We start from the raw sequence: 12,713 nt of genomic DNA, 5'->3' as shown, positions 1-12,713 counted from the left end.
CCCCCCCCCCCCCCCTCCACGCCCCGAAACGCAGCGGACCTGCTGCCTTTTCTCATCGGCACCAGATTTTCCGCCTCTTTTCCTCTCCCTTCCATTCCCCCCCCCACTCCCCCGGGTGATTGATGGCCGGGAGGATGAGAATATTGCCACGGGCAGAAATCAGTTGCAGATGAGGCGGACTCCGGGGGATCTGCTGTGCAATCGTTAAACTATTTCCACCGCCGCTCTAGCTCAAATAAAATAAAAGAAGAAGGATATGGGGAGCCGCACTCTAACGCTTGCACATCTGTGGTACAGAGTCCTTCCCATCTTGTTCGGGTTTCGAACAAAAGTGCAGAGGAAAGAACGGGAACGTTCAGAATATTGTTTAACCGCAGCGCCAGAGGATATGTAGTAGTTGGGGTATCCTAAAGGAAGGAAATTTTCCTGATGGAAAGGCAGTAAACTTGAAAAGTTTGCACTGGGGGTGAACTTACATCCCAGTATCCTGCAAATAGTTTTTGTCCGCTTACTGGAACATTACAAAGGCTTATATCCAATATATCTCTACCTGTTTCTTGAGTCGTAACATAGTATTTCAGCTTGTCCAAGTATTTGCGACGATTCTTATTTGTTACAGACAACAATCTCTGCATTTTATGCACAGTCGGGATTTCTTTTTTTCTCTGAGAGATGTTCTGGGGACAGAGCATGCTTGAGCTCATTCCCAGGCTGCGTTAAAGTTGAGCCGGACAATCCCATACTGCCTACTAACATTTCTCTTACAAGAGCACTCTTACGAGAAACTTACGCTCTGCTCCACAATCCTAACTTTTATGTGTAGGATTAACAACATCAAATCAAAATTCAGCCTGTGTGAAGTGGTCGTGGAGTCAGGCCACCACAGCTTTGCCGTGCGGGGTTTTTTTGGGAAAAATCTGCATCCTACTGAAATGAGTGGGAAAGATCCTAGTGATACGGCGAGGCCCAGACGATTTTCCCTTGTATTTTTAGCCTAAGAACTTAACGTCCTCTTTGCAATGTCCAACCAGCCAAAAATCAGCTGTATACAACGGGCACTTTTGCTTTTCAAAGGCAGTCTCCCATCTCAAAAAAGGCAGCTCGCCTCAAATTTGCAAACCGCAGGATGGGAAATGGAATTTGCCTTCAGTGTAAAAATCCCAAGTGTTTGCAAACAGCCCTGAGAAGAATCCTGGCTCTTGGCTTGACCTCTCTGTGCTGAATTCCAGCCTGGGGAGTTTGCGGTCTTGCAAAGAGGGTGAACGAGCAAAGTCTTCCTCGGTGCCCAGTTGTCTTTCCGGAGCGAGGAAAACAGTCAAGCTGGAGGGAGTTTTGGGTGCCTGGGAAGTGCAGGATTGGGCCCCAAGCCAAACTGCTTTTAAAGTAGCCTTGAAGACCTGCCCGTGTTGGAGTAACTTTGCTTGCGGCGTGTTTTGGCATTGCCGAGGTTGTGTTAAGCTGGTATGGTCGTGGGAAACCTGCCCGAGAAGCCGAGTAAACTCCTGGGCAGTTATTCCTCCCCGAGCTGTGTGCTGTTCCCAGGGAAGTGTTAGCAATACCTCTGCCAGCTCCCGTATCATCGCTGCAGCAGCCATGGGGCAGGCAGAGCCGGGGACTTGCTCCTGATCTTTTTTTTGTTGAAGTCTGCTGGAAAAAACCACAACAACCTCCTCTGTAGTCACCCAGGCTCGGAGATCCCCTGCAATAAAGCAAGGACCAGAGTGCCGGCGGGTCAGCACGGTTTAGAGCAAAGGAACTTCTCAGCCACTCAAATCAGATTCTTAAAAACCTGAGCGGCTGATAAAATCATCCTTTTCGGGGAGGACTGGAGTGGGAATGAGGGACGGTCTGTCCTCCGCGCCTCCCGTTAGCACTGGCAGGGGCTGTGCTTGCTGTTTCCCAGACCTTTGTTTCTCGCACAGCGCAGTTTGGGGAGGGAGCAGCAAGGGGCAGCGGGGGCCAGGGCTTTTCTGGGTGTAAATTAGCTCTGATGGTGGAAACGGAGAAACCCAACGCTCCTTTCTACCAGTTGTGGAGCTGGGCTGGGCCGCTACCCCGGTTCCAGCTAAGATTTCAATCCTTTGGAGTTGAGCTTTGGAAATGGTGTCAGGATTGGGCCCTCACTTGGGTCCAGTCTCTTAGTTGTGGCTTAAGCCTCCTTCTTGTCTGATACAGAGCTCAGGCGACTTGTCCGGAGAGGGGAAAAGACCGGCATTTGGTTCACGGTTTGATTTCATTGTGGTTACCGGGCCTAATCCTGCAGCTTTAGGAGGGACTGCCTAAATGTCAAGTGTGAGGTTGGCCCCCAGCACATCTGGTAGCAACTGAAAATACCAGCTGGGCTGCGAGCTGTTATGCTACCCCCGAAAGCCTCTGGCCCCGCAGTGCCACGTGTTTTTATGCTTCGATATTGGAGATACTGCAGTCAGCGCCGTGGATAAATAACACAGACATTGGGTTTTTTATCCTCAAAACTGAGAAGGCTGGTGCAGTGTAAAGCAGAGATTAAAAAAGAGGGCAAAACAGCACTCAAGTCGACGGATTTCTGCTGTTGTGGCCAGGATATGGCCCAAACGGGTCTAAAGGGAGAGGGAAACGGCAGGAAGGATCCTGAACCGTCGCTCAAAGATTCACAGCTTCAGCCGCAAACCCCTTTCTCCTTCCCTCTTTCCACCTCTTGCTCCAGCAGCTGGGAACCTGATCCTGCAAGCGCAACCCCGCTGCGTGGGACAGGGCTTGATTTTTTCATGCAAGTTTGGTAATGAATGACCGAGCCAGCCGAAAGCCAGCGTGGTTGGCATTTGAGACAACTCCCATCTCTGACTGCAGGATGGCCTTACGCGGCGTGTATGCTACATTAAAAAACTAATAATCCCGGTGGCCACTATGTACCAGAACTGGTTTTATCTGGTTCCAGTTATGCTTGTTTTGAGTGAGACGAGCGGTGCCAGATTCTGATCTCATTTGCACCACTGGAGTCATTCGGAGGAGCCGGTCCCAGTTTACCTCACTCTAAGTGAAAGCAGAACTGGGCCTGCTGGGAGAAGCGCTCCCCGGGGAAATGGCTGGTGCCTGCGTGCAAATTAAACACAGGTAAAAGCAAACGGCTCTTGGGACTCTTCCCAGAGGCGGTGCGGATTTTACCGCCGGCCCCATGAAAGCTGTTTTCACCGAAAAAGGAGGGGAGAGGCTGTAGCTTCAGTTACAAGGGGAAATGGTGTGACTGTGCGCTCCAGAGCGAGCCAGGTGCTGTGGGGAGATGCCATCGGCAAGTGACGGTGGTCAGGCTCGCGATTAGTGATGGAGGTGGAGGAAAAGACAGCCCGTTTCCACGCTGGGTGGGAAGCTGCCGCTTGCAGGGGTCAGGGACAGCTTTAGAGAGAGCAGCCCAGCCGGAGGGCAGCTATCGCTGTTACCGCATGGCATTTTCAAAGGGGTTTGGATCCATGGTCTGGGTTTGGACGCCTGTGCTCCTCCCGCGTGGCCAAAGCTCCAGCCGATACCCTCGGCCGCAGCCAGGCTGACGGTGCAGCCCGTGCCGGGTGGCTCTGCCTGCCGGCTCTGCGGCAGCGAGTGTGTGGGAAACACCAGCTCCGGGGGAAGCGCGGGAGGGAGTCGAGCCTCGCTCAGGTCCAGACATGCGAGCAGGGCCTCTGGCTGAAATGCTGCTAACAGCTGTGTTTGAAAGTGCCTATTCCTCATATTATCTGCAATGCACGCGGCTACGACCCACCGCTGGGGACTGTTCTAGCCACAGCATGTGGCAGACCAGTCCCTCCTTGCGCAGGCTCTTAGACAAGAGCCTGTACGCTCTCCCTTTCCCCCAACCCGCCGAGGCACCCCACTCCCGCTGCCCCCCAAAACTGCTGGCTGCAGGAGGCTTGTTCCAGGCTTGTCTTCCAGTCCCCATCAGAGCTGAGCCTTGCTCCCATCCCGCTTGCCCTGCTGCTCTTAAGGGGTGCAGAGCCCCACATTTTGAGCAGGTGCTTGAAGAAGAGAGGGACTGGAGGGTAATGTGGGGCCAGGATATATTCCTGTGCTTTAGCCTGATGCTTTTTCCTGGCCGTGATTGTTCTTAATGCTGAAGAAATTGAGCAATTGAAATAAATTACCAGAAACTGTTTATATTACTCTTGCCTCCTCCACAGGCCATTACTGTGTCCCTTTTCCAGCAGATCTCCTTTAGGACCCCATTCTAAGCCTATCTAAGTCCATAGGTAGCTTTCCAATTACTTTTGTAGGTAAAGGAGCTTGGATTTTTCTTCCAGCTGCAAAAAATGAGTTTCTGGAGTGCTCAGTGCATGGTCGAAAAGCCAAATTTAAACTCCCAATGTACCAAAGTCTTTTGAAATTCTGGCCAAAGTGGGGAGGGGAGAGGGCTTTAAAAATGCTGCAGTGCTTTTCTCTATTTCTGCTTTATTTCTGTGAATCGCCCAACCATGCCTGAGTGGAAATTAATATGTTACGGAAAGGGAAGCTCTAACATCTCCTGCTTTTGAAAGGAGCAGAGACAGCCAGATCCACAGTGAGAAATGACACAGCTTTTGCTCCATTATCAAAAGGGTTTTAGGATTGATTCTTGTGCATGTTAAATATCAAACTTCTTCCTATGGTAGTTCCCTTTTTATTTTTTTTGTAGTTTCTTCCCAGATTTTGCAGGTCAGCAAAGCAAGACTGAAGCTCTCAGCTCGGAGGAGACTTCTGTGTTCAGTTAGGCACTCATCTGTCCTGCTGTCCTGAAGAGTTGCCTCTAGACATTTTCAGTGCATGGTTCTCTTCCCTCTCCCCTGGCGATACTGTCGTGACATCCATCAGATGAATTTAGGCTATTGCAGGCACAACAGTAGAGTCCCCAGAATAATGTTGTACTTTGTATTTTTTGCAACCAAATTGAAAAGTGTAAAGTTTTAGCTAAATGCAAATTTCAAAACAGGGGGAAGTATTGAATAAAATCAGTTGTTTTGATTTCTTTTTGTCAGTCCACAGTGACTTTTCAGGTCTTTGCAGTTTAGGTTTAAACTTTTCCTACTAATAATGCTGGTTTACAATGTTTTTTGTTCCATGTAAGCAAATATTATTTGAGTGGAGATTCCTAAGAGGCAATTCCCTGTAGTATTCAGAAGTTACCATATAGACAAAATTCTGTGTCTAAGGAGACCCATGCCCTGGATCTTTCTGGGACAGGTACATGTTTCTTTCTGGTTGCCACCAAATCAGACTCTTACTGTGGCTTTGCTGCCTTTTAGGTGCCTAAATAATCGGTTGCCTTTCAGCGTTTACAGCCACCTCCGCGCACAGGAGCGATCCCACCCAAGATCCTTGGAGAGCTTTCTCTTCTTCAGGCAGTGACGCCAAGCTCGGTGTCCTTGCACGACTCCCCCACCCCACAGCGATGTCCCGGCCTGACTCCTGCCTGCCCGGCGTTTCCCCCGAGCACCTTGCCGTCGAGGAGCGCGCGCCGCATCGTGTGGGGCAAGGCCTGTTGGCAGCCATCCCTCCCCTCCCGCCCCGGGCAGCCTCTTCCCTCGAAGGAAGTCAGGCTCTCCAAAGACCTCCCCGTGCTTTCCCACTCTCTCTGCACCCAGCAGCTCACTCGGCGTACGGTGCTCCCCTGTCTCTGGTCTTACAAGCAGGGAAACCGAGGCACGGAGCAGTGCGCTCAGCAGCACATCTTTGGGGCTTCCTTTTCTCCCGGCAGCACCATGCAGCATCTTTTCTCAGCAAAATGGCACAAATAATTAGTTGAACACAAAAGCAAGACCTGGTACTGCTGTGATTCATGTCTAACACCAACCTGGGGTTGCTCTTGGCAGCTTGGTGTGGTGTCGCTTGGGAGCCAGGCTGGGTGGGAAGCCGGCTCTGTCAGGCAGGAGGGCCGTGGCTCCTCCCAGCTCTGATCCGGACCAGGAGCTGAAACCTTCGCCTTGTCCATCTCCCTGAGATCTCATGCATCTCACACAAGGACGTGAATCACTGACTTAGGCACTGAGGTGAGGCCGTTTCCCAGCTTCGTACCTCATTTTCCTTAGCTACAGCGTGGAGCTGACACTGCTGTATTCGCAGGCTTTGAGCCTGGGCTAAGCAATGTTTGTAAGGCTTAGGGGTTTCTTGTCTCTTGCAACCTGGGATGCTGCATGTGTGGCCATGAGCACAATATACCTGTGTCTGTGTTTTTATGTGTTTGGCAAAATTGCAAGATCCTGGCTAAGAAAAATACCTATAAATATATTAAACTACTCATGAAATGTTCCCCATGTCCACCTGCAGGCTCGTCTTGTATTATGGTGTAAACTTCCCACTGGAAAAAGAGGGTAAAACTGATTAGATCTTTTTTATTTTCCTCCAGAAGTGTTTGGTTTCCAAATGGCCAGGAACAGCTGTGGGCTGGATGGTGGGAACGTGGCCTCCGAGGTAATTCCCGTGATTGTCCTCCAGCCGATGTAACGATGTAGATTTTCCCAGCTGCTTCCAGGCGTTGGCGGGGACTGTCCTGCTTGCCGGACTCCTGAGAGTCCCCGGGACTGCTGGGATGGGAGGAAGGAACTCTTCTAGGTGACATGAAACATCTGAGCGTGCTACCACCAGATCTCAAAACCGGGCTCATGGGAGGCTCAGCCGTCGGCCGGACTCCTGCCAGGCTCTCCGGGCCTTGAAGGGCTGCTGAGCTGGTACAGCTGAGACCCATCAGCCCTGGATATCTTGTCCCCCAGCTCCCTGGGCGTGGGGACAGGCTGGAAAAGGGCTCTGGGGCCGCTCACCACAAGGCTGCAGCTGTGCGTGTGCTGAGGAGTTGTTTGTCTTTGGAGTCTGGGATGTGCCAGGCTCAAGGGCTGAGTCATTTGATTTCTCAAATGCATGATGAAGGGATGGCGGAGGAAGCTGCTGTGTGGTTCCCTGCAGAGGGAGAGGGGGGAGACCCTCATGGGCTGATGGGTCTGCCGGAACTGAGCTGAACTTTCTGCTTGAAAAGCTTTGACTAGCAGGAAAAAAAATGTGCCCCGGTGCGGAGAAGAGAAAGAAGCCCCTGTGTGCGGGGAAGTGCTTGCCCCCTCCGGCAGGCCAGGGCCGGGGTCAGCGCCGGGAGCACACACTTGTTCCTTTAGGAGCTGCAACATGTAATTTAGCTTGTCATGGAGGAATGTGCTCAATGCCTTTATTTAATCGTGAGTTTACAAACCTGCTCGGGTGCCTTGTCTTCCTTTTTCCCTCCCCTTCCCAGCCGGGGGGGGAGAAGGAACACGGTGCTTTTGTCTCCGACCCTGTGGCTGCTGTCAGATGAATGGTTTTAGTGGCAGCTCTGTTCGCATGACTGGCTTGAACTATGCCAGCGAACATGCCGCGGTTGCGAGCAGGCTGTTTCCAGCCCCAGCTCCCTCCCAAACTCAGCTGCATCAGATGTTTTCCTAGGCACTGGCATAAACCTTGTTGCTTACTAGAAATGTGGCTCTGCGGGTTCCAGGGCATTCTTGAGAGAAGGCAAACACCATGTGGATGTGGCCTGTTCAAGGCTTAAAATCAGTGGGGGATAGCAGTGCTCGGGCAGCAGTGCCCTGAAGAATGGGGCAAAGCTGCAATTGCTCCAGCTCCATAGAGGGACCCTGTTCCCCTGCTCGCCGGCTGCCCCTCTGCAAAGGGGACCAGCGGCCGTGCTGCTAGGGGCCCTGGTTACAAAGACATCCCTGCTCAGGAAAGGAGAGGGCTTAAGCATGTGTTTAAGTGCTTTCCTGAATCCAGGCCAGGTCCTGTGCTTTAGCAGAGCACAACCTCACTCATCTTCCTCTCCGTATCGGAGTGAGACAGGAGCCCAGATGCTCGGAGATGATCCTTCATGCCTCTGGCAATGCGTTTGCTCTGACCAGCACTGCAGAAACACCTCGCTCTAATAAAAAAAAGGTCCCAGGGAAGCAGGGCTGTCAGCGCAGACAGAAATGTTTGCCTCTTTGCTGCTGGGTAGAGATGCATAGAAACCTGGAAAAAAAACAGCCACCACCTTTCTTTGGAAAGAAGGAAATTGCTCTCTAATCGGGCATGTGGAAGTGAACTTGCATGCAGACTCCAGAGGAATTTCGGCTGTTCCATGGGGAGTTGTGATTGCTGTTTGGGTCACATCCTAGCTCTGATCTCGGACTTGCCTTTGGGAGCAGGATTCCTCAGCGTGGAGCTGCTGGCATTTGAGGAATGAGCGATGCTCCTTTCAGAAAACCAAGCAAACCAAGTTGTGTGTGTGTGCAGCTTAGCTGTGTTCTTCTTAGCAGAAATTGCAGAATTTGCCCACTGAAATGGGAAAAAAAAACCCAAACCACCAGGGAGCAGAAGTAAGCCCTAAGAGTTGTCTTCGGGACAAATGTATTTAACCACACTGCTCTCATTAATGGCAGTGCAAGTTCAGGGGCTAAAACCCTCTGCTTATCTCAAACCAAGACCTGCAAACCCCGCTTTGTGCAGGTATTCTCACCAGGTGCCCGTGGGATTCGCATGAACAAGCGCTGGGAGGATTAGGAAGCCAGGGCTATAAAGGTGTTGCTGTGTTATACCATTATAGTTCTTGTATCACCAGGAAATAAGAAAATTTAGCAGAGACCCCACCTGATTCCTTCAGAGATCCTGGGGCCAGGGAATGAGGATGCCCTTTTCCTGGCTGCCTTGGGATGGAGGATGGGGAAGCATCTCTGTCTCGTCTCTCTCATGATTCGGATCCAGGAGGTTGGGCTCAGTGAAGGGATAACAGGGCAAAACCCTCTGCCCTGTAATGACCTTAAAACACCTGAGCTGGCGCTGTGAGAGGTGCTTAGTAGGCCACCTCAATCATTTAGATAAACACGGTGGTCCTCCAGCCGAGGATGTGTTGGTGAGGACTGTGCAGATAGACTGAGTGACCGGGGGAACGCCCAGCTGGGAGTCCCCAGCGCAGAGCTGCCTCTGACACCCGCGTCTGATAAACAAGGCATTTTTCCTCTCCTTCCCCAGCAAGTGTTAGAGGGCTGGGCCCAGGAGCCATGGGAATCAACAGGAGTCTTTCCAGTGTGGGCTTTGGATCTTGGTCTGGATAAATAAATAGAAGGAAATAACAAATAACATGGTTCTAGCAAATATTTTAGAAAGTATAAATGTCTGCCTTTCACTATGACTCCATCCAAACCCCACAAAGGAAAAAATTTCCCTGTTTCTATGATGCTTTTCCATCTGCCTTTCCCCAGTGATTGGGAGTGTTAATGCAGGCACCTTGGCTCCAGAGTACAGCTGGCCTGCAAGGAAACCCTGCGTGGGATTTCTCTGGGGGTGGTAAGTAACCTTCTCGGCCGACCACCTTGGCGAGCCAGGGCTCTGCTTGGTATTAAAAGCAGCCCCCCTTGTCTGCAGACTGAGTTCCCGTCCTCAGAGTAACCGTTTGCTGAATCTTGAGTGGCTCTATAAAAATAAACGCCGTATTGGTCGTTCCGTGCTGGTTTCTTGCCTCTGAATTGAGGTTTCCACCTCTCCCTGCTTGCTGCTGCCTTGCAGCGACACCTGCTGCGCACTTCTAGGAGCAGAGGGGTTTTCTCTCCCGGGAAAGCAGTCCCTTTTCCCTGGGAAGGCTGGCAGCAAGGCCAGCTCTGGCTTTTCAGGTGGGAGAAAAGGAAGTGGGGAAGTCTGCTCCTTCCTCAAATAAAAACATTTGTGAGGTCCATGACTTCTCCAGCCTGGCTCAGCCCGTGGTGGTGATGCTTTTGTTTTGCAAACTTCTCCCAGCCCAGCTTTGGGTGGGAAATGATGAAAAGCCTGCTGTTGCTCCTGGCACAAAGCTCGGGAGAAGTAATGCAGGTGTCTGTCTGCCCCAGAGCTGGTTTGGCACAGGGAAGAGGCAGGGCAGCATGTCCCACTCCCCGTGCGGTGTTTTGTGGAGCCTCCCTGGCTGTGGAGTACCAACATGAGTACCAACACACTGGGAGGACGTGCCTGTGCTTATTGCAGCCAAAGAACTGCCATGGGGTTGGAGAAATGGGCCAGCTTCCCTGTTGTCTTTCCTCCTAACGCTTCGCTCTCTGCCTCCAGTTGTAGGATTTTGGCAGAGCTGGCCATGATGTTACGGTTTGTGGTTGGTGCCCTTTTCCCAGCGCTGCTCCTGGCTGCACCGCCCCCCATAAACAAGCTCGCCCTCTTCCCAGACAAGAGCGCTTGGTGCGAGGCAAAGAACATCACCCAGATTGTGGGGCACAGCGGCTGTGAGTCCAAGTCCATCCAGAACAGGTACGGATCCGCCCTCAGTGCAGAGCTGGATGCAGCTGATGGCCATTTGTGAATGGCACCGGGGTGGCGCTGGGGACTGTCACTCGCACAAGAAGCCAGGCACAGTGTCCTGCCTCTGCCTGGCTGCCTTCTCTCTGTCTCAGTGGAAGGTCAAATCTCCTTCTGCCTTTTCTGGGAAGAGCAGGCACCTCCCCTGAGCCCTCATCCCTCCTGTTGTCTTTGCAGGGCCTGTCTGGGACAGTGTTTCAGCTACAGCGTCCCCAACACCTTCCCTCAGTCCACAGAGTCCCTGGTTCACTGCGACTCCTGCATGCCAGCCCAGTCCATGTGGGAAATCGTGAGTATCCCTGCCTGCTCCACGGTTCTTTCTGCAGGGCCTCGCTCAGGGGCTCTCAGCTCTGCTCTGCCACCACTTCAGGGCAAGTCATTCTCCTTCCCTGAAGTTTTCCCACTCGTAGTTTCCTTCCAGGGTGTCTCTCGGGTGACTGTACCCTGTCTTGAGATGCCAGGGTGGAAGCGGCTGCTGGAAGCAACGTGACTGCTGTGGTGAACGATGCATTTATCACTCTGTTTGCAGAAGCATCCCCCGTCAGTCCCTGCATTATTCATCCCTGTGCTCATCCCGCGTGCCTGTTCTCTTCACCACTCCGTTTGTCGCCTCCTCCCACTTGGGAGTTTTTGCCTTCTTCCATGTCCAGAAGTGCTTCCCACAGCCCATCTGCCAGTCACCCTCACACCTCACCATTTCGTGCCACCATTGATCCTGGCAGAGCCACAAACCTGGCCTCTGAGGCAGGCCTAGGCCCCCAGGGAGCTGGGTTCAGCTCTCTGCTTTGCTTTCAACTCAGACATTTGGGCCGATGGTTTAGTCCAAACTATCTTGAGATGCTCAGCAACAACTCTTGTGGGTGGCCTTTGCAGTTACCACCAATATTGCTGTGCCAGTAGTGCCTGGGAGCAGTGTCCTGCTTGAGTTGGTGCATTTTCCCCGGGTCTCTGCAGTTTGTGACCTTGTGAGACATTCCCAGAGAACTCTTGCCTTGCAGACTGGCTGTGGAGGTTTGTCTGTATGGGCAGCGAGCCATCGCTTCTGGCTTAAAATGCCCCAACTCCGCAGGGCACGGGGCAACTCCGCAGGGCACAGGGCAGGTCAGACCACCTGCAGCAGGCTGGCCCTCCGGGCGTTGAGCCTGTAAGTTCACTGCGTCCTCGTCCTTCTACTCAGGTGACGCTGGACTGTCCAGGCAACGACGAGATCCCCAGGGTTGACAAGCTGGTGGAGAAGATACTTCACTGTAGCTGCCAGGCTTGCGGGAAGGAGCCGAGCCATGAGGGAGCCCTGTTCAACGTCTACCTGAATGCAGAGGAGAACATGCCCGCTGAAGGTCCCAGTCCCCATCACTATGGCCACCACCAACAGGAGGTGGAAGAACCTCCTGCCTCCAGTCACCACCATCATGAGGAGGAGGGCGACGAGTGACCTGGCCCTTGCGGACTGTCCTTGCAGCCGGTGGCGCGGGCAGGGGGTGTGTGCGAGGGAGAGGGCCGGGGTTTGGGGAGGGAGGGGGGTGGTGGAGTCTTTCCTGTCTAATAGCTACCCTCACGCTTTGCTCTCCACGACACCCCGGGGCTGGAGGAACATTTTGAGGCACAAGCAGGGCTGAGGGGCGGACATGGGGCTTGGAGCTGCAGGGGGAGAGAGGAGGGCTCGGGGTTTTCTGATGCAAAACTACTTGCACATAATAGTAATAATATATTGAGAGGAGCGGGAACCCAGACGAGGGGGTTGTGGCTGAGAACAAGAGCTGAGCTGGGCTCTCTGGGGGCCGTCTGCAGGCTCCTGAACCTGCTGTGGAGCCCTTGCTGAGTCCTTCTGGGTTTTTCTCTTGTGAATGGCTCGTACCTGGGGTGGGGGAAGAAGGAATGCAGCGTCTCCACAGTCCCGTAAGAGATGCACATCTCTCCTGGGGTGTGTGGGACCAGCGGCATCCCTTCTTCCTCCTGTCTGCCCTGCCTGCCTAAGGACACGTGGGCTCAGCGTGGACATGCTGTTCCTCCTGGCACCCACCAGATTGTAATTCAGCCCCAACCCCCTCGTATCAGGTAGCTCTTGGGGAGTGTTTTGCCCCAGGATGTGCCTCTGGGGCCGCGTGTGTGAGGTTGCTGGGAGCCATGGTGGTGAGAGACCTTATCTTGCTGGTCCTCAGGGCCACCATGTAGCTCCCTGGGGATGAGGGAGCTGGATCACGCCATGGGTGTGGGGGCCTCACATTTTGCAGCCCGCAGGGGAAGGCCAAGAGCAGGCGAGTGCTGGGGTGGTCTGGGTGGGAGCCAGCCCCTCTCCCCCCTCTCCCTGCTGCACTTTAATGGTGGTGGAGGGAGAAGGGGGACGAGTGCCGGGATGCCGATGTACCTTTGTGGGGCACTGCTCATGCAGGGCTGGGGAGGCTCGGGGGGGGGGCAGCCGCGGGGCCCTCCTGCTACCC

General features: G+C 53.2%; 1 protein-coding gene and 1 non-coding gene across 2 annotated transcripts; both read left to right on the top strand.

Moving 5' to 3' along the window:
* The first annotated feature begins 9,559 nt into the window (after nt 1–9,559).
* Nucleotides 9,560–9,650, top strand: LOC118453072. Its single transcript, XR_004842980.1, has one exon. It is a non-coding gene; the product is annotated as a small nucleolar RNA SNORA17 (small nucleolar RNA).
* A 386-nt stretch (nt 9,651–10,036) lies between these two features.
* On the top strand, nt 10,037–12,675 carry LOC104133108 (neuroblastoma suppressor of tumorigenicity 1). Its single transcript, XM_009646479.2, has 3 exons — nt 10,037–10,227; nt 10,453–10,564; nt 11,453–12,675. The coding sequence occupies exons 1-3, from the start codon at nt 10,058–10,060 to the stop codon at nt 11,705–11,707; spliced, it is 537 nt and encodes a 178-aa protein (XP_009644774.1). The 5' UTR covers nt 10,037–10,057; the 3' UTR covers nt 11,708–12,675.
* The last annotated feature ends 38 nt before the right edge of the window (nt 12,676–12,713 follow it).

Source organism: Egretta garzetta, unplaced genomic scaffold (assembly GCF_000687185.1).
Source record: "Egretta garzetta isolate BGI_Z169 unplaced genomic scaffold, ASM68718v1 scaffold69, whole genome shotgun sequence".
Classification (NCBI taxonomy): domain Eukaryota; kingdom Metazoa; phylum Chordata; class Aves; order Pelecaniformes; family Ardeidae; genus Egretta; species Egretta garzetta.
This window is presented reverse-complemented; position numbering and strand designations above follow the sequence as displayed.

Bases quoted from the DNA above. Each gene is read 5' to 3' on its own strand.
- LOC104133108 (XM_009646479.2), top strand. From the start codon at position 10,058: ATGATGTTACGGTTTGTGGTTGGTGCCCTTTTCCCAGCGCTGCTCCTG. The intron at 10,228-10,452 runs GTACGGATCCGC...TTGTCTTTGCAG, and splicing joins TCCAAGTCCATCCAGAACAG to GGCCTGTCTGGGACAGTGTT. The intron at 10,565-11,452 runs GTGAGTATCCCT...CCTTCTACTCAG, and splicing joins CCCAGTCCATGTGGGAAATC to GTGACGCTGGACTGTCCAGG.